Here is an 18,241-nt window from a genome sequence, read left to right as displayed (position 1 = left end):
CAGTGGAAGCAGCCTAAATAACCATTGACAGATGACTGTTTGGCTGTTGTGAATAATGCAGTTAGGGGATATATACTCCATGGGATACTACTCTGCAATTAAAAAGGATGATAGATATTGTGTCTTCTGGGACAAAATGGAGGTGATTATACCTAACAAAATCAGAGCTGAAAGACGGATGGTTTCACTCATGAATAAAATCTAGAGGATTGAAAAACTTGAACTGGCAAAACAAACAAACAAAACCTAGAAGTAAACAAATGGTCTCTAAGGCTTATAGTAGTTATTATTAGGAGAGTGGGGGCATAAAACTTCGGTGGTACTTGTGGTATAGAACTCTATCCAATAATCTTACAATCTTGTAATTCACTATTAATCATATATTTTAAACAATGGCTTGACAAAACATAAACAAATAGGGTGGGGCTAAATAGCATAATGATTATGCAAGTAGACTCCCATGCCTGAGACTCCACAGTCCCAGGTTCAATACTCCACACCACCATAAGCCAGAGTTGAGCAGTGCTCTGGCAAAATATATAAATAAATGACAACAACAAAAAAACACAAAAATATGATAAGGGTTAGAACATTCTTCCTCTGTCTCTAAACTTCTGGTAGGAAAAAAAAAAGAATGCCAGTCAAGGACCTTGAGTACTTGTTTCCTTTTTAACCTTTGAAAAGTCAATCCATCTACCACCTGAATCTTCCTCAATTTGTTTAACTTGTGTGAAAATAAAATAAGGCCACTCCTTTTTTCTCTCTTTTCAACCCATGGGATCCTGGAAAATGGAACAATTTTAAGAGAGAGAGGAAACATCCTCAATGATGAACTGGGGGCTGAAATCCACACTGCCTCACCCTTTTTCTAAGATTTCTGTTCAGACTTAGGCCCAAAGTGAACCACTTGGGAAATCTCCACAGCTTTATATATATAGTGCCATCCCACACAGAGACTCATGGGACTGCCATGTTTGATCATGTGGAGCACAATCCTGAACATTCCAGCAACAAGGAGAGGGTGGAGGTTTTGTTTTAAAGGGCCAGCACAAGAAGATGAAATAGAAAAGGGCATTCATCTGTGCTCAAAGCCATAGGATAACAGTGTTAGCTATGGTAGAACTGAGGGGTGACAAGAGGGTCACAAGTGCCCTGGAGTTGACTCTGACCTCATCACAGGCTGCGCAGCGTGGCTTCAGACACTCGGCGTGGTGCCTGCCGCAATATATCTTCCCATCTTGGTAGAAGTAGATCAGATCCACCAGGAGCTCCTGGCAGACAGTGCATATGAAGCATGGCGGGTGCCAGCACACACCATGGCCAGCCCGAGATGCAAACACAGCGATGTCACCACCATTAATCTGGCCTCCACACTGCGAGGCAAATAGAAAGGTCAGTTCAGAATCCAGCCTCCATCTCCTAGGGCCACACATAAATGATAAATGACCAGACCACCAGCAGCTGATTTAGAGCACTTATTTCCAAACTAGTTTCTGGGTGGCCCGGGCAGGTTTCTCTGGCCTTTCCCATACCCACCTGCAGGGGAAATGAAGAGACTAAGAAGAAACTGCAAAAGTAAGGAAACACAGAGGTAGGAAACATAGACCCTTTAATATATAAAACACAGGTGCTATGCAGACAGTGTAACCTAGAGGGAAGGTCTCTTCACCTCTCAGATTCTCTCAGTCTTCATCCAGAGACATAGTTAAAGTTAGCCCCAAACGTAACAGGCATTGGGAGTGGGTAAGGGGCCTTGGAGTGGGCCAAGAGAAGGGTCACTGGAGAACTGTGGGTAGAGGGGTTTCATAGATATTCCACCTTTACTGTTTCCTCTACATGCCCCTCAGGTAGGCATTGAGCCTGATCCCTCCAACACTGTTTTTACAGTCTTGATAGGAAAGGCATTGTTTACACGGCCAGACTGGAAAAAGACTAAGGCAGAATTCCTGAAGACAGATGTCTCTGTTTGGGGTTGGGATAAAATGGATTGTGGTCTGAGGGACTTTGAGGAAGTGTGAGGCAGTGGGTCCACAGGGAGGCTCTCTGCTGACCACAGCACTAGTCATGAGGTTCACAGCCTCAGGGTCTGCTCATATGACTCTGCATGAATGACTGAGGTCTGGAGACAGTTTGCAGAATACAAGAGCCACCTCCACATGCTTCCACACCAGGGATATCACATGGGCTGGAAGGCTCCATAAAAATGGAGTAGAAGTCTCATGTAGTAGACTCTGGGAATTCACTCTCAAAAAGGAAGAAAGAAAGAAAGAAAGAAAGAAAGAAAGAAAGAAAGAAAGAAAGAAAGAAAGAGAAAGAAAGAGAAAGAAAGAAAGACACGATGCTACAGAAAGCTCTGTTGTGCTTTTCATAGCTTTAGCACACCTGGGCTGTGCATACCGGGGAAATATAAGTTGATGTACATTAAATTTTTGGATCTTAACAATCACTGATTTGAGTTAGGAAGCTTTAAACCAAATGGTTAAGGAGCATTCCATCCACAAGAGAAAAGAGAGAGGTTCTGGCAAAGAAGATGAGACAACAAGGCAAGGGAATTTTTTTTTTTTTTTTTTTGGATTGATTATAGTTTAAGTGGCTGTTGCATTTGGGGAAGGCTGGTGGGCTGTTTGCAATTTTCTGCCCTTATGTTTCATTTTCTCAGATTCCAGTACATTGACTCCAGCTTGAGTTTTGGCTTGCTGACATAAGTTACATCATAATTCTGTGATGTATGCATTTGCTTTTGCCATCTTGCAAATGACAAAGCCACAGAAAAAGTGACATGTTCAAGGTTATCTAGCATGCTCCATGTGCTAGACACCATTATACCGCTTTCTTGATCTGCCCATAAAATCTCTCTTGCTCAATCTCTTTTGCCATTAATGAGCCCAGGCAGGCCATTAATCTAGGAAACAGATCAGAGTAGAAAAGGTTCTAAATCTCCGATTTTAACTATGACCACCTGCATCTCAAAGGTAGGTCTCAAGGATGAAGATCCTACTGTCTAACTTCTGGTCTTCTGGCTTGCCTTATTAAGTAATGCCTCCATTTCATCCTCCTGATCCAATTTCCTTACCCTATGCCTGCAAAGTCTTAAAAAGAGTTCTCATAAAAGTACACACTTCTCTTAGTTAGCAGTTCTCTTTTTGTGACCAATGATACAGGTGTCTCTCGTTCTTTCTTTCCCTATATCACCCTAGAACAACAACAACAACAACAACAACAAAAAAACAGAATTAAAAAATAAGAAGGTCACCAGGAGTTGTGAAGTTGTATATATAGATAGGCATTGGTCCTCAGCTAAAATCCGGGTTAAAAACAAACAAATGAACAAAACACATGGCTTTCCTTTTATTTACGGACTCAGATCCTATCTTCAGTACCTGGATGGGTTTCTTTAGAGGTTAAGGGGCTAAATGGGGCTGTCCAAGTAAACAAAAAGTAGCAGAGTAAGAAAAGGGCTAAGATTGGCATCAGGAGATCTTTTGTAGGCAAGAGGTAGGGAAAGGACAACCTGGAAGGCTGGATCCCCCCCCCCACCCCCTCTTCCTTTAAAACCCTCCTCTAGCAGGTCCTGAGCACTCTAAAGGAGAGTAGGTGGAAAGACAAATTTAGACTCTTTAAATCAAAGAGACTAGGGGAGACTACAGGGTGTTTACACACTTTTCTAAGGAGCCCTCAAACCCAAGGAGACAATCATGTGTCACTCTTTTAATGGCACAGGTTCTGAGATAATCTGACAAAAAAAGTATATCCATACACTATCCAAATTCATCTTAGTAAGAACTTACTTCAAAATATAAATCCTTCATATCATTTCTCTATTCAAATCCCTCCAATGGCTCCTATCTCCTCCCATGACCTACACAACTCTCTGTGAGCTGGCCCTTCATGAACTCCAACTTTATCTGCTAATTTCTTCCCTCCCTCCCTCCCTCTGCCCTGGCCAACTGCTGTTCTCAAACACAAGAAGAAATGCTCCTGTCTCACAGCCTTCACACTGGCTGTTCCTTTTGCCTCCTCCCACTCCCAACAATTCACTTTCTCACTTCCTGTAGTACTTTACTTAGAAGTCAGCTTCTTATTTGGACACTTTGTGGTTGACCCCTGAACAATATGAATTTGAACTGAGCAGATCCATTTCTTACATGTCTTTTTTTTTTCCCAACAAATACAATGGCTTTCTGCATTTGCAGGTTCTGCATTCATGAATTAAACCAATTTTACATGCCAACTACATGGAACTTGGCTTCTAACTCTCTCACTCTTCAAAAATCAACTGTGCTTAAAAATATGACCTCTTCCTATATCTAGCACTTCCTAGTCCTTCTGAACTGCACTTTGTTTATGTTATTATCTTACATTTCTCCCTAAAATATGATGCCTAACAAGGGCAGGGCCAAGTTTTCAAGCCTTTTGTATAATGTCTTCTCAAGGCCTAGTACTGTGCCTAGAATTTAGGAGACACTCAGTGAAGTAGAAGAATGAATGGGAATGAAATAATGCCAAAGTAGCCTTCTTCAGTCCCCAGAATTCATACTCACCTGTTCACAAATAGCTCCTGTCATTGTGACTGGGAAAGGCCTGACATTTCCTCGACCCAAATTTTCACGTTTCCTCTGGTTGCTGAAGAGCTTAAGCTCCCTCTTCTCTTCCTCATCCAGGGAATTGCAATATCGAACCTGAACAGACACAGAGAATGGCAAGCAGGGATGTTACCCTTGTGCAGTGGAAACCCCAAAGCCTATGCCACTAGGTCTGACTTTCTTCCTTCCTTCCTTTTTTTTTTTTTTGGGAGTTTTGGTTTTGTGTTAAGGGTCTAAGTTTTAATGTTTATTATCTTTATTTATTGATTGAATAGAGACAACCAGAAATCGAGAGGGTAGGGGGAGATAGAGAAGGAGGGAGAGAGAGAGAGAGAGAGAGGGAAAGAGAAAGAGAGAAAGAGAGACCTGCAACACTGTTTCACCACTTGCAAAGCTTTCCTCCTGCAGGTGGGGACCAGGGACTGGAACCAGGGTCCTTGCACACTGTAATACTGCATTCAACCAGGTTTGCCACCTCACGGCCTCCAACAAGGTTTTCTCAGTAGACACAATCCTGCTGGGCTTTAAAGCTCCTTGCTTGAATTTTTTACAATGGCATGTTTGAGGTTATTAAAAGAGAGCCTTTACCTAGGACTGACAGAAGTTAAAATAACTTAGTAAAGGTTACATGTCTTAGGCACAGTAGCTATCTGTAACTATTCCTCGTCCTTACCATCCCACTAACTTACAAAGATCTGAATCATCACAGATACCTTTGGTGATAATAAAGGTCTAGAATTTCCTATTCATTTTGAGTTGATGTGGATCTACATATTGACTATGGGGTCTTACTACTTTCTCTTCCAGGTGGCCATGCAAGTAATCCTTGGTACCAAGGGATGGTTCTAGGCCAGGGACCCAGTATGGATAGTTGTTTTCTTTCTCATCTCATTTTGCAAAACAGAGAGCCAAAGGCTTGAGATCAAGGAGTTAGTCCAGAGGCACCTGTGTTGTTTCAATACCCATGTGTTGGGTACTGAGCAGCTAGTTGGACTTTGAATAATGGGTCATCTCAGCTATTTCCCTCTGGGTAAACACAGACTGAGAGAGAGTTAAAGGACAGACATGCAAGACAAATTTGGCATCCCTCATTTTTCTCTTTATTTTGCATACCCTGGGAATTCTACCTTAGTCTTGAACTACTATTTACTTAGTACTGCTTGAAAAAACTTCCTTCTTTTTCTTCACATTTACTGTAAATGAAAGCAAGTCATGACTCTAAATAGAAGATCAGTACAATGGGGGAGGGGGGATATAGCAGGTGACTAAAAAAAGACTAAAATGAGACAACATCACTTTTTTAGATTCTAACTTACTACTTTCATAAGTTGGCTATCTTGAAATGAGATTTTTAATGCTGCTACTTAAAAGTGTAGACCAGAATGATTTAGAAAAGTGTGCCCTGGTGGCTTCAAAACGGAAACTTCTTCCTTGATTATTCAAACACTTAACTATGAGGAGTGAAACAATGTGAAAGAGGGTGTTTGCTGACATGTCATGCACTCTGCAGTCATGTATCTACTGCACTTTAAGAAACACAGTCCATTTTGACTTAAGAGTTATCTGGGCTGCAGCAAGGTTAACTGGATTTCTCAGCTGATTTTTCACACAGATGGTCTGAGGAAAACCACTGAACTAGACTACTGCATCTTAATTTAAAAACCAGTTCAGCTGTTTATATCAAAATTGCCTACACTGGGTAGAAAAGGGAATGATCAAATATTTACCTTAGAATCACCCTTTGTCTTGAAAAGGGCCATGCCAATTGTGCTCGATCTGTTCACGGGGTCACATGTAAGGAATTCTCACCAGCAGGAAAAAGGAATGTGAATGATCTCTCTTTCACAAAACCATAGTTAGCAGTAAACATAAAAAACCATTTCAAAAGCAGAAAAAAGCAGATTGCTTTCCTCTTATGCAAAAAAGAGGGGTGTTTTCTTTTTCCACTGTCATCCTTTCTTTTTTTTAAATTTTTTTAAATTAATTTTATTGAGAGAGATGCAGAGAGAGAGACACACACACACAGAGACACCAGAGCACTGCTCAGCTCTGGCTTATAGTGGTTGGGGAATTGAACCTGGGACTTAGAAGCCTCAGGCATGAGAGTCTGCATAGCCATTATGCTGTCTCCCCTGCCCTCTGTCATCCTTTCTTTCTGAAGACTTCACATGAATGTCTCAGAGAGAGAACCGCAGTGATGTACACTCCCAGGACATTCCGTCACACTGATGACATTTTATGGACTTGCTTTTATTAAAGAAAGGCACATACACCCCTGGGCTAGTAAGAGCCTTAGCTGAGCATTGGATTACAATGCTCCCTCTCAGCTTTAAAGAAGAAAACTTTTTTTTTAAATTTGCTTTAGGAAGTCTGAAATAAGCAATAGGAAAGGGAGCCATGGCTCTTTCTAGGAAGTTATTTTGGTTTTCGAGTCTTTGCTCCTATTCACTCAATTGATTTTGAAGACTCTTGAATTATTCCCTTGTATTAAAATGTAGGAAGAGAAAGGCTAAAAAAAAAAAAAAAAAAAACTCACCTCTGTTCTCAAGGATGAAGTTTATTTATAGGGGGCAGCTGGTAGAGATGATATCTGTCTTTACAGGGTTTTTTTTCTTTCAGTTTAATGAACTTATAGTGAACTTAATGTCATATACATAAGCACTGATTTATAATGATGAACACCTAGGATGTATGTGTTGTACTGAAATGTTATGTCAAAATAAAATAAGCTTTTGTTCAAATTGTACCAGAGTTCAGTGGACACTTCACTTTTGCATGATTACTATTTTTTAAAGGCAGATACTTCAACCCTAATGTCTAGTTTACAAATGCAAACCTCTCCAGCATGGCCTTCTATACACATCTTTAAAAATTTCTCTTTTTTTGCCTTCAGGGTTATTGCTGGGGCTCAGTGCCTGCACCATGAATACAAGGCTCCTGGAGGCCACCCCCCCCCCCCTTTTGTTGCCCTTGTTGTAGACAGGCCATGGCCGGTGCGCCGCTATGTTCCATCGCTGGGGAGCCAGAGACGACCCGAACTGCCCCTGCGGCTCCAGACAGACTATGACCCACATAGTCAACGACTGCCACCTCTCCAGATTCAAAGGAGGTCTCGAAACTTTACATCAGGCTCAACCTGACGCTGTTGACTGGCTACGGAAGAAGGGCAAACGCTAGAAGAAAGTCCCGCTGTGGTCATTATTGTTGTTATTGATGCTGTCATTGCTGGACAGGACAGACAGAAATGGAGAGAGGAGGGGAAGACAGAGAGGTGGGGAGAAAGACACACCTGCAGACCCGCTTCACCGCCTGTGAAGTGACTCCTCTGCAGGTGGGGATTCAGGGGGCTCAAACTAGGATCCTTACACTGGTCCTTGCGCTTTGCGCCACATGTGCTTAACCTGCTGCGCTACCGCCCGACCCCCTAAAAATTTCTCTTTATGATCACTCTGACTTCAAAGATCAGAAATGCCTTCTCACAGCACTCTCTGTCTGGGCTCAGAAAAAGTCTAGCCTGCAAGCCAGCCTTTCAAGAGTACAATGACTCTGACAGATTGGACTTGAAGCAACATAACAAAGATGTTCAGAGCTGCAAATCTAGACATCTAACTTTGATTATAGCATAACGGAAAAATATGCAGCCTCACTTAATATGAAAGAAGGCTACAACCTAGGTGGGAAGGAGGCTGAAAATTCAAGAGCATGACAAAAGCTGGCCTAGGAAATCTAAATCCTCCTGTGGTCTCTGGCAGCTGGCACATTCCTCACCAACTAAGAAAAACCTGGACCTGAGCTTTAAAATTTTAGTGCTCCCTGGTTAACACCAACACCCCCACACCACTCCCTGTACTCCTCTGCCACCAACAGCTAGTAGTGCCAGGCACGGAGGCAAATCCCCTCCATAATGAGATTCTGTTTTTCGATCATTCTTCCCAGAAAGTGTCCAACAGTTCCTTTTGGCTCCAATTAAGAAAGCAAAAGCCTAAAGCAGCTGCCAGAGTTTTTCTTTGGAGAGCTCACTGATCACAGAATTCTGATTATGAAAAAGGTAACGATTTCCAGAAGGTTCTAGGAGAAATCTCCAGAAGTCCCCACAATCTCCTTACCTCATTGTCATGTGGTGGTAGCTGGTGCAAGAGCTGCTTGATCCGCAGCTTCTCTCCAGGACTGTTGACATAGGGAACTTTCTCTTCTGGGAGACAGCTATAGTACTGGTGAACCTGAAGGGTGAAAGCACACAGGCAATTCACCCATTACTCAAACCACTCACTGATTCCTATTTGCTAACAAGACGATTCCCCCTCCCCCTTGCAGGCTACCACCTATTCCATGCTGTTCCCACCCTCCATGAAACTCAACAGTGTGAGTTTCTCACTGTAAGCAGTGAAATTCATCCTTGAAGAAGTCAGGCACTTCAGCCCCATTTAGGTGCCTTCCCTCTCTCTGCAGAGGAAGGCAAAAGACAAAGTTTTCTAGAAAAAGGAGAATTTCCCAAATGTGTTGATAAAGCCACAGGGTATAGCTTTCTGGGCAGACTCCCGCGCGAGAGAGCTGACTTTACCATTTTCTCTGTTAGTCTCCGGCATGCTACGTGCTTCTCTAGCCAAAGGGATGTGTCAGCACCTGCCTGGGCACTGGAGTCAAAGCCTGCCTTTGGCACTCAAGGGACTCCTAAGTACCTCAGCCTCCACCTACACTAAGAGCCTCCCAGGTTAGGAGCTCTTTGCAAGGACAGGCAGCAGTACACATTTGGCAGAAAAAATTACTAAATCTAGGATACAGAGCGTATAATTAGAAGTCATCAATAACATGCGGATTGTTGCACCTCTTAGGATGTTCCTGTTTATGACTGTCGGGACATAGTATTGTACTTTCTGAGGCTCATTCAACCCTAACAATGACTTGAGAAGGCACCAAGCATCTAAAATTGTCTGAGAAATGAAAACAACATTTTACTATCCATTTGCATGTAAAACTAGGAGAAGGGGAAAAAGAAGAGCCAATATAGAGAGTAGTCTATTACATAGAAGAGGCAGAAAAAAAAAATCCCAAGTCACAGCACAAGTGACATCATGGAAAGTAGTTTTCAACTATCCTTAGCATAATAACCAGCTCTTGTGAAGCAAGGCACTCACTCATTCAATATAACAGAGCAGAGGGAAGCATTGGGATGGAGGTAGTAGGGGCTTTCTGTACTTGTGTGCTGTAATGTGTGTGTTCAACCAGATATGCCACCACCTGAGCCCAAAATATTTTATTGACTTTATTTTAATGAGAGATAGTTTAGGGAGTCTTGGAATGTGAATCCATGCACTGAGAATGCTGGGATAAAAAGTAACTTGGGTTCACCTACATATCAGATGTCAGGCTCAGAAAAAATAAAGAAATACAGTCTAACTATATAGTCTAACAGTCTAACTAATAGTTAGACTAATAGACTGTATAGACTAATAGTCTATACAGTCTAACTATATAACTATATATACACTAATATAGTCATGGGCCCTTTGGAATATAACTAAAATGTAGGTAGGCCTACTAACTATCTACAAAACAGAGACCCCCAAATCTTCATCTGCACTAATCCAGCCTTTAGGTTCATGATTAGTAAACAACTTGTTTGGCTTTATATGTTAACTCTTCTTTCAGCCACCAGGTTCCAGATGCTACCGTGATGCCAACCATACTTGCCTAGACAGACGACCCCACCAATGTGTCCTGGAGCCCCCACTTACCCAGAGCCCCACCCCACCAGGGAAAGAGAAACAGGCTGGGAGTATGGATTGACCTATCAAGACCCATGTTCAGCGGGGAAGCAATTACAGAAGCCAGACATTCCACCTTCTGCACCCCATAATGTCCCTTGGTCCATGCTCCCAGAGGGATAAAGAATAGGAAAGTTATCAGGGGAGGGGATGGGATGCAGAGCTCTGGTGGAGGGAACTGTGTGGAGTTGTGCCCCTCTTATCCTATGGTTTCTGTCAGTGTTTCCTTTTTTTTTTTTTTTTAAAGATTTTATTTATTTATTTATTTCCTTTTGTTGCCCTTGTTGTTTTATTGTTGTAGTTATTATTGTTGTCGTTGTTGTTGGATAGGAGAGAGAAATGGAGAGAAGAGGGGAAGACAGAGAGGCGGAGAGAAAGACAGACACCTACAGATCTGCTTCACTGCTTGTGAAGCGACTCCCCTGCAGGTGGGGACCTGGGGCTTGAACCAGGATCCTTACACAGGTCCTTGCGCTTTGAGCCACGTGCGCTTAACCTGCTGCGCTGCCGCCCGGCTTCCCAGTGTTTCCTTTTTTATAAATAAAATTATAATTAAAAAAAGTTGTGAAAGCTCAATGTACTTTGATCTCCAGACATGAAGTCAAAACCACGTGAGAAGAGAGAGAGGAAAAAGGTTTTGAGATGCCAGGTCCTTAAAAAAACTGTGAAAGCCATCTTTATGTTGGTAACAAATGATTATAACTATTCACTGTCAAGTGCGTATCATCCTCTTAATCAATTCCCAAGGGCAACCATAAACAGACTGCTTGTCATAGAGGAGCTGCCTTTGGAAGGCTGGGGCTCTACAACCACTCCCTAGAGGCACTTGGCTGGATGCTCCACCCCAGGATGGGAAGCGAAAGCTCCAGGTTTTGCAGGCAGCCCACAGGTTACCAGCATTCTCTTGAGATGAAGTGAAGTCCAGATCACAACTTAGCTCCACATTAGAAGCTGGCAATGAGCCCATCAGAGCCTGAAACACCACTCTGCTAAGGAGAATCCATGCACCACACTCATCAAGGAAGCCCCGCAAAAGCCCTGGGGTCTCAGGGAATGGATTTTGCCTCCTGAGTCAAAGCACTGCTTGTAGAAAGGCTTTCTTGCAACATTACTTGGTCATTCTCACAATTCCTATTATAGTTATAAAAATATTTGGGGCAAATGCTAATATGAAATGAATATGCCTTTGCCTGTTAATGAAGAGACTAATTTGAAAGTTGCCTTATTACTCTCACTCACTCCCCTCCACTGGCTAGAGCACAGATTTCCTGAGAGCCCCTTTGAACTAGCACCTGGGTCAAGTCCTCTCTTACTCTGAGAGGCTAAACCAGATTGGAAATTTCCCTGCACCTTCTGCATCATGAGCAGAGGGATGTGAACACCCAGTTGTGGCTATTCTCTCTGCTCGTAAGCAAGTTACATGACCTCTCAGAATATTCATCATAAGATTCCAGCAATAAAATTTCGAGTGTAGGCAAAATATTTGGCTCTAATCTCTCTCACACACACAATTTCAGCCTGATATACTCCAAATGCAACAACCCAGATGCTCTCTGGTCTTCTTTGTGTGTGTGTGTGTGTGTGTGTGTGTGTGTGTGTTTCTATAGGTGTGGGGGCTTACTTCTGGGCTCTCAATTCTATTCCACTGGTCATTGTGTCTATTCATGTTCCAGTACCAAGACGTTTTTATGACAATGGCCCTATAATACAATTTGAGATCGGGGAGTGTGATGCCTCCAGTTCTGTCCTTTCTTCTCAAGATTGTTTGACTGCCAAAACAATCCTTTTGTGCTTTTAAAGGTTTATTTATTATTATTATTATTTTTTTGCTGCTGGTATTATTGCTCCTGCTCCATGCCTCCATGATTTCACTGTTCCTGATGACTTTAAGAAGATCTTTAATTAATTTTTTTTTTTTAAGATATACGGGTGATCTGACTTGCTCTGAGGAAGGAGAATGACTTGGTCCTTCAACACTCCCAACTCTTCAAAGACTGTTCAAGTCTAGGAGCAAAGAATCAAAACAAAACAACCTTCATGATGGCATCTGTTTCTCTTCTGAGTGTGGATAATTTGGGTTTTCCAAGCTCTCCAGTGAGCAAAGGGTTATCATCAGATGGGTGCTAGGTAGGGAGAAACCACTCTCTTTCAACTCCTATTTGTCTCTGGATGAACATGGAAGAGCTGCATGCATCCCCGTCTGGCAGCATCAATCATGAAAGATTGATGAGCCCAAAACAAACACCACGTGAACCAATGGGGGGGTATGTAAATCCAATGGAAGTTTGTCAGTGATGATCACTATCAAGCTAGTTCCTGTTATGTTGATCATTTTATTTTTTTCTTCCTGTGTATGCTGTCACTTTCTCCAAAAAAAAAAAAAAAGGGGGTCTGTTGAATATGCTAGAAAATTTGTTCCATTTCTGTATTTCCAGGCAGACAGGCAGGCAGGCAGAAGTGCCCAGTGATTCTGCCCTGGATAAAGCTGTACAGGGTGCATTTGCTCAGAACAAAGGCATTTTGAAGACAATTAACTTGCTTATGAAAATGAAATAGCTGAAGGCCTTTATTTAAGGTGCTACTCCCAACAGCAAGGTTTGGCAGGAACTTCAGTCTGTGTCAGATGTCTTGTGAGAGTTTTAGTCAGTGTACACATAATGCCTACAAAGCAAGGCCTCACCCTCACCCAGCTTGAAAGACTGGGCTTGTTAGAAAGAACTGCACATTTGACAGCATTTCTTTCTTCTTTAAATATTTATTTATTAATTTATTCATTCCCTTTTGTTGCCCTTTATTGTTGTTGTAGTTATTATTGTTGTTGTTATTGATGCTGTCGTTGTTGGATAGGACAGAGAGAAATAGAGAGAGGAGGGGAAGACAGAGAGGAGGAGAGAAAGATAGATACCTGCAGACCTGCTTCACTGCCTGTGAGGCAACTCCCCGGCAGGTGGGGAGCTGGGGGCTCGAACCAGGATCCTTATGCCGGTCCTTGTGTTTTGCGCCACCTGCGCTTAACCCACTGCTCTACAGCCCAACTCCCTTTTGACAGCATTTCTGCATGGGTAGAAACAGAAAAAGTCTGCAACTCCAACTCTGACAGAAAAGTGTGCTAAAAACAAACAAACAAAAACAGGAAGAGCCCTTTATGTAGGGTGGTGGTTCCCAAAGATTGCCTTGAATCAGAATTACTTGGAACACTTGATAAAACACATTTTCAATTCGAGAGGCCTGCAGTGGGGGTTGATTCCCCCAATCACTTCTCAGAGGTACCCCTTTCACTGGTCCAGTGACCACACATTTTTAAAGATTACTTTAAAAAAAAAAATCTAAAAATTTATTAGTATTAATTTTTTTTAGCTTTTTAAGGTATGACAGAGAGAATTTGAGAGGGAAGAAGGGGCTAAAGAAAGAGAGACACCTATAGTACCAGAAGGGGGATGCACTGGATCGACCTTCCTGTGGTGCATCCCGTGAGTACCCATTCATTGGGGAAACTGATGATCCTTCCTAGCCGACTGAATCCACATGGATCCCAGTCACTTTCAAAGCCAGCAACAAGCAGACACTGTTGACTGGCTACGGAAGAAGGGCAAACGCTAGAAGAAGAAGAAGCACCAGAAGGGATCCCCTGCAAGTGGGGAGCAGGGGTTTGAACCTGGACCCTTGTGCATGATAACATGTGTGGCTCAGCCAGGTGCACTACGGCCTGACCCCCAGCAATTACTTTTTAAGAGTGTTCATTATTCAAGCGTTTCCCCTTCACAGCCAACTCTGCAGGGTTGCCAGGGAGATGCTGGCCTTTCTGGTTTCTCCAGGAGACCCAGGAGGCCCAGATCAGGGGGAGAGCTTTTCCAATCTTGTTCAGTTCTCTAGGATCTCCTTCTATACCTGTACATAGGCCTAGGCAGTGACATTCCTCTAGCTCTGGCAAGGATGAGACATGTTAAGGTAGACGGGTCATATGTGGGGGAGTGGGGAAGACTTTTTTTTATGTCAAAAGCATCCCTATTTAAAAAAAGTAGACTTGATTTATTTTGCATAGAGAAAGGGAAAGAACGGGAGTCAGGTGGTAGCACAGTGGGTTAAGCGCACGTGGCACAATGCACAAGGTTCAAGCCCCCGCTCCCCACCTGCAGGGGTGTCACTTCACAGGCAGTGAAGCAGGTTTGCAGGTGTCTATCTTTCTCTCCTTCTCTCTTTCTTCCCTTCTTCTCTGCATTTCTCTCTGTCCTATCCAACAATGACATCAACAACAATAATGATAGTTACAACAGCAAAAACAACAAGGGGGAAAGAATGAGACATCTACAACATTGCTTTACCACTTGTGAAACCACCTCCCCCCATCCCCCTGACGTCCAGACCGGAAACTTGAACCCACATCCTTGAACTTGGTAACATGTGCACTCAATTAGGTGTGCTGTTGCCTGATCCCCTAAAGTGCATTTTGTGAACTTTTCCTAGACACAGATGAGACTGAGCATTTATAGTTAAAAGTGAACTTGATTTCCTTATCTCCTCTCTGAATTTTTTGGGCTCCTGACCTTCTTTATCAAGAAAAAGTCTACAGGATGGATAAGACTAAAAGAAAAAAAATAAGGGGCTGGGCAGTGGTGAACCGGGTTGAATGCACATAACACGAAGCATAAGCACCCATACAAGGATCCCGGTTCAAACCCCCAGTTTCCCCCAGTTCCCCACCTGCAGGGGAGTCTCTTCACAAGTGGTAAAGCAGGTCTGTAGGTATCTCTCTCTCTCTCTCCCCCTTCCCTCTCAATTTCTCTCTGTCCTATCCAATTAAAATGGAAAAAAAGGCCACCAGGAGCAGTGGATTTGCAGTGATAGCACCAAGCCCCCAGCAATAACCCTGAAGGAAAAAAAAAAAAGGAAAAAATAAAACAAATATAGCAGATTTCCAATATGACTGACAACAGAAATGATGAACACATATTCCTATGGTGTTCTTTATAACTAACACATGGCCCAAAATAAACAGCAGAAAACGGGTGTTCCAAATGAAGTACATAGTTAAGGTAGTTGTGGCAGAGGTGGCTACCTGCCCACATCTCTTTTCCTTTTCTTCCATAATAATAATCCTATCATCAGTGCCAAGCAGTGGCAAACATGGCTGAGTGCATACATTACCACACACGAGGACCCAGGTTCAAGTCTCCAGATCCAATCTGCAAGGGCGGGGGTTCTCAAACCACTGCAGCATTCACTGCTTCGTGTTTCTGTCTCCTCTCTCTCTCTTTCTTTAATGTTTTTTACTATCTTTGCATGAAAGTAAATGTTATGACATTTTTCATTATAAATACTTATTTATTTATTATTGGATAGAGACAGAGAGAAATTGAGAAGGGAGGGGGAGGCAGAGAGGCAAGGAGACAGAGAGACACCTGCAGCCCTACTTCACAATTTGTGAAGTGGTAGGGACCAGGGGCTTGAACCTGGGTCCTTGCACACTTTTTGTTTAACCAGGTGCAATATTGCCTGGTCCCCTCTCTTTTCCTTCTCTGTATCCTCCTTCCCTCTTGATTTCTCTTGTCTTTATTCTATAGAAATATAAAAAAAGAATGCTATCATCATGTTAAAAGCATTAATTTCAGCTAAGAAAAAGTATTTCCTTACCTCCCTAGTAGTTCCATGTAGACACTGAATATGTTCTTGCCAATGAAAAGTAAAGATGTAACTTCTGTTAGAGGTCTTTGGGAGGGGGGTGTGGGGGGAATTGTTGGAAGCTAAGGTATATACACAATTTTTCTGCTACCACTGACACTTCCACACTTCATTTCAGGTAAAGAAAGGAACAGCGACTGGGAGAGGGAAGGAAAGATACTGCAGGACAGCTCTACAATATGTGGAGTTTTCCCTGGTGCTGTGATGTCCTCCTGTGGGTCACAGGGCTCAAACTTGTGACCCTGTGCATGGTTAGGCATGCACTCTACCAGGTCAGCTACCTCTGGGTCCCAGCTGAATTCCTTTAAAGAAGGTTAAAGAGTTAGCAAAGACCCTCTTTAATCATTCCCTCTTCCCTTCCTCATCCCTATCTGGAATGTAAGCACAATGGCTGGATCTCCAGTAACTATTTTGTATCACGAAGCAATCTTAAAAATGGGAGTTTCTGTTTCTGTGATATAGCCACCCTGGATTGTCAATCTCTGAGCTACTTTTATCAATGAAAGGGGAAAAAAATTATGGTCCTTGTTATGGCTTCACCACTCTACATCAACTTTTTCAGATAAGAGATAGAAGGAGAAGACAGACAGAAGCACTGAAGCTTTGCCTAGTGTGCTGGTTAGGCTTGAACCTGGGCAAAGCAGGTGCCCATTCAAATATACTCTCTCAGGGCAGAGTGGCAATGCATTCAGCTGAGCATACATATCACCAAATACACTCTCTCAGTGGCCTTACACTGTTGCTTTATTTCCAGTCAGTGAATTCACTACCTCATGTTTTCATGGCCCAAACATTAGCATAATGCAGAAGCACTGGGAACCCTTGTTGAAAAATATTACCAATTTTACTCCTCTAGGTCCAAAAAGAAGCCCAGAATTCTTCATTCTTAATGAATATCTCACCTCACACTGAAAGAAACGGTGGTTTAAGAGGAAGGTATATATATGTTTCCCAACGTGAAAGAAAAGAATCTTGAAGTGTCATTTCTGACATGGGCTGACACATCTCCATAGTTCATTATTTTTTAAAAGTTAAAAAATATTTTATTATTTATTTTCCCTTTTGTTGCCCTTGTTATTTTGTTGTTGTAGTTATTATTGTTATTGTTGTTGTAGATGTCATTGTTGTTGGATAGGACAGAAAGAAATGGAGAGAGGAGGGGAAGACAGAGAGGGGGAGAGAAAGACAGACACCTGCAGACCTGCTTCACTGCCTGTGAAGCATCTCCCCTTCAGATGGGGAGCCGGGAGCTCGAACCTGGATCCTTATGCCGGTCCTTGTGCTTTGCTCCACATGCGCTTAACCCGCTGCGCTACCGTCCGACCTCCATCTCCATAGTTTTATTAAAAAAAGTCCATCTTAACCTTCAGACTAGCAAGAAGACTAGGGCTATCTTTTGCATTTTCCCTCTCCTGCAGTCTGAGAAACCTGGAATTCTAGCTAATCTGCTTCGATTCAAGGAGGTGTGATCTAACAAGATGCCCTGAGCTCTCAGAAAACAGGCTCAACAGAGACCAGAAACATGCTGCCTGAACATGTAGGCAGAAGTGGTTTTTAGGAAATGCGCATCCGAGCTCCTCAATCGGGACCTAGAGAATAATCAGTAGCATTGTAGCCATGAGCAAGTGGTGATGAGCTGCTTCTGGGGGCCTGTTTGTTCATTTGGCCCCTGCTTGCCAGAACTTCATTACCCAAGAATAAGAGAAGAGTATTTTTAAGTGGCACCTAAGAGTTTATTTCCTTCCCTTGTCTTTTGGAGGACCACATTATAATTTTAATTGGTTTACTCTGGAAGTAATTTAGGAAATAATAACCTAAAACTGATGCCTAAACAACGTCTGCATCACACTTAGAATCCCATAGGATTAGGATTTTAAAAACACAAAGCAAAACACAGAAATAAGGGGCTGGGTGGTGGTTCAACTAGTAGAGCATACACATTACCATATCAAGGATCGACTTGTGAGCCCCCACCTGGCTCCCATCTGGAGGGGTGGGGTTTAATGGTGAAGCAGTGCTGAAGGTGTCTTTCTTCCTCTTTCCCTCTCTACTTCCCCTTCCCTCTCAATTTCTCTGCTTCAATAAAAAAATGAATAAATTTTTTTTAAAAAAAGAAAGATATTTAAAAAAATAATAAAAGCTCCTTTTAGGGGATGGGGGGGGGGGCTAGATAGCATTAACGGCAATGTCAAGAGACTCTCATGCTCGAGGCTC

The 18,241-nt window shown here is 42.6% G+C and overlaps 1 protein-coding gene across 5 annotated transcripts in view; it reads right to left on the bottom strand.

The window, feature by feature from the left end:
* Positions 1-18,241, bottom strand: part of PRICKLE2 (prickle planar cell polarity protein 2) — a 411,818-nt gene that overhangs the window by 60,147 nt on the left and 333,430 nt on the right. For all 5 annotated transcript variants that reach the window (XM_060202967.1, XM_060202969.1, XM_016187079.2 and 2 more), the window contains 3 exons: positions 8,690-8,803; positions 4,542-4,679; positions 1,170-1,373 (listed from right to left, as the gene is read on the bottom strand). In XM_060202967.1, the coding sequence (XP_060058950.1) occupies positions 1,170-1,373; positions 4,542-4,679; positions 8,690-8,803 (456 nt within the window). The remainder of the gene's footprint in view (positions 1-1,169; positions 1,374-4,541; positions 4,680-8,689; positions 8,804-18,241) is intronic.

This window comes from Erinaceus europaeus, chromosome 12, assembly GCF_950295315.1.
Source record: "Erinaceus europaeus chromosome 12, mEriEur2.1, whole genome shotgun sequence".
Lineage (NCBI taxonomy): Eukaryota > Metazoa > Chordata > Mammalia > Eulipotyphla > Erinaceidae > Erinaceus > Erinaceus europaeus.
This window is presented reverse-complemented; position numbering and strand designations above follow the sequence as displayed.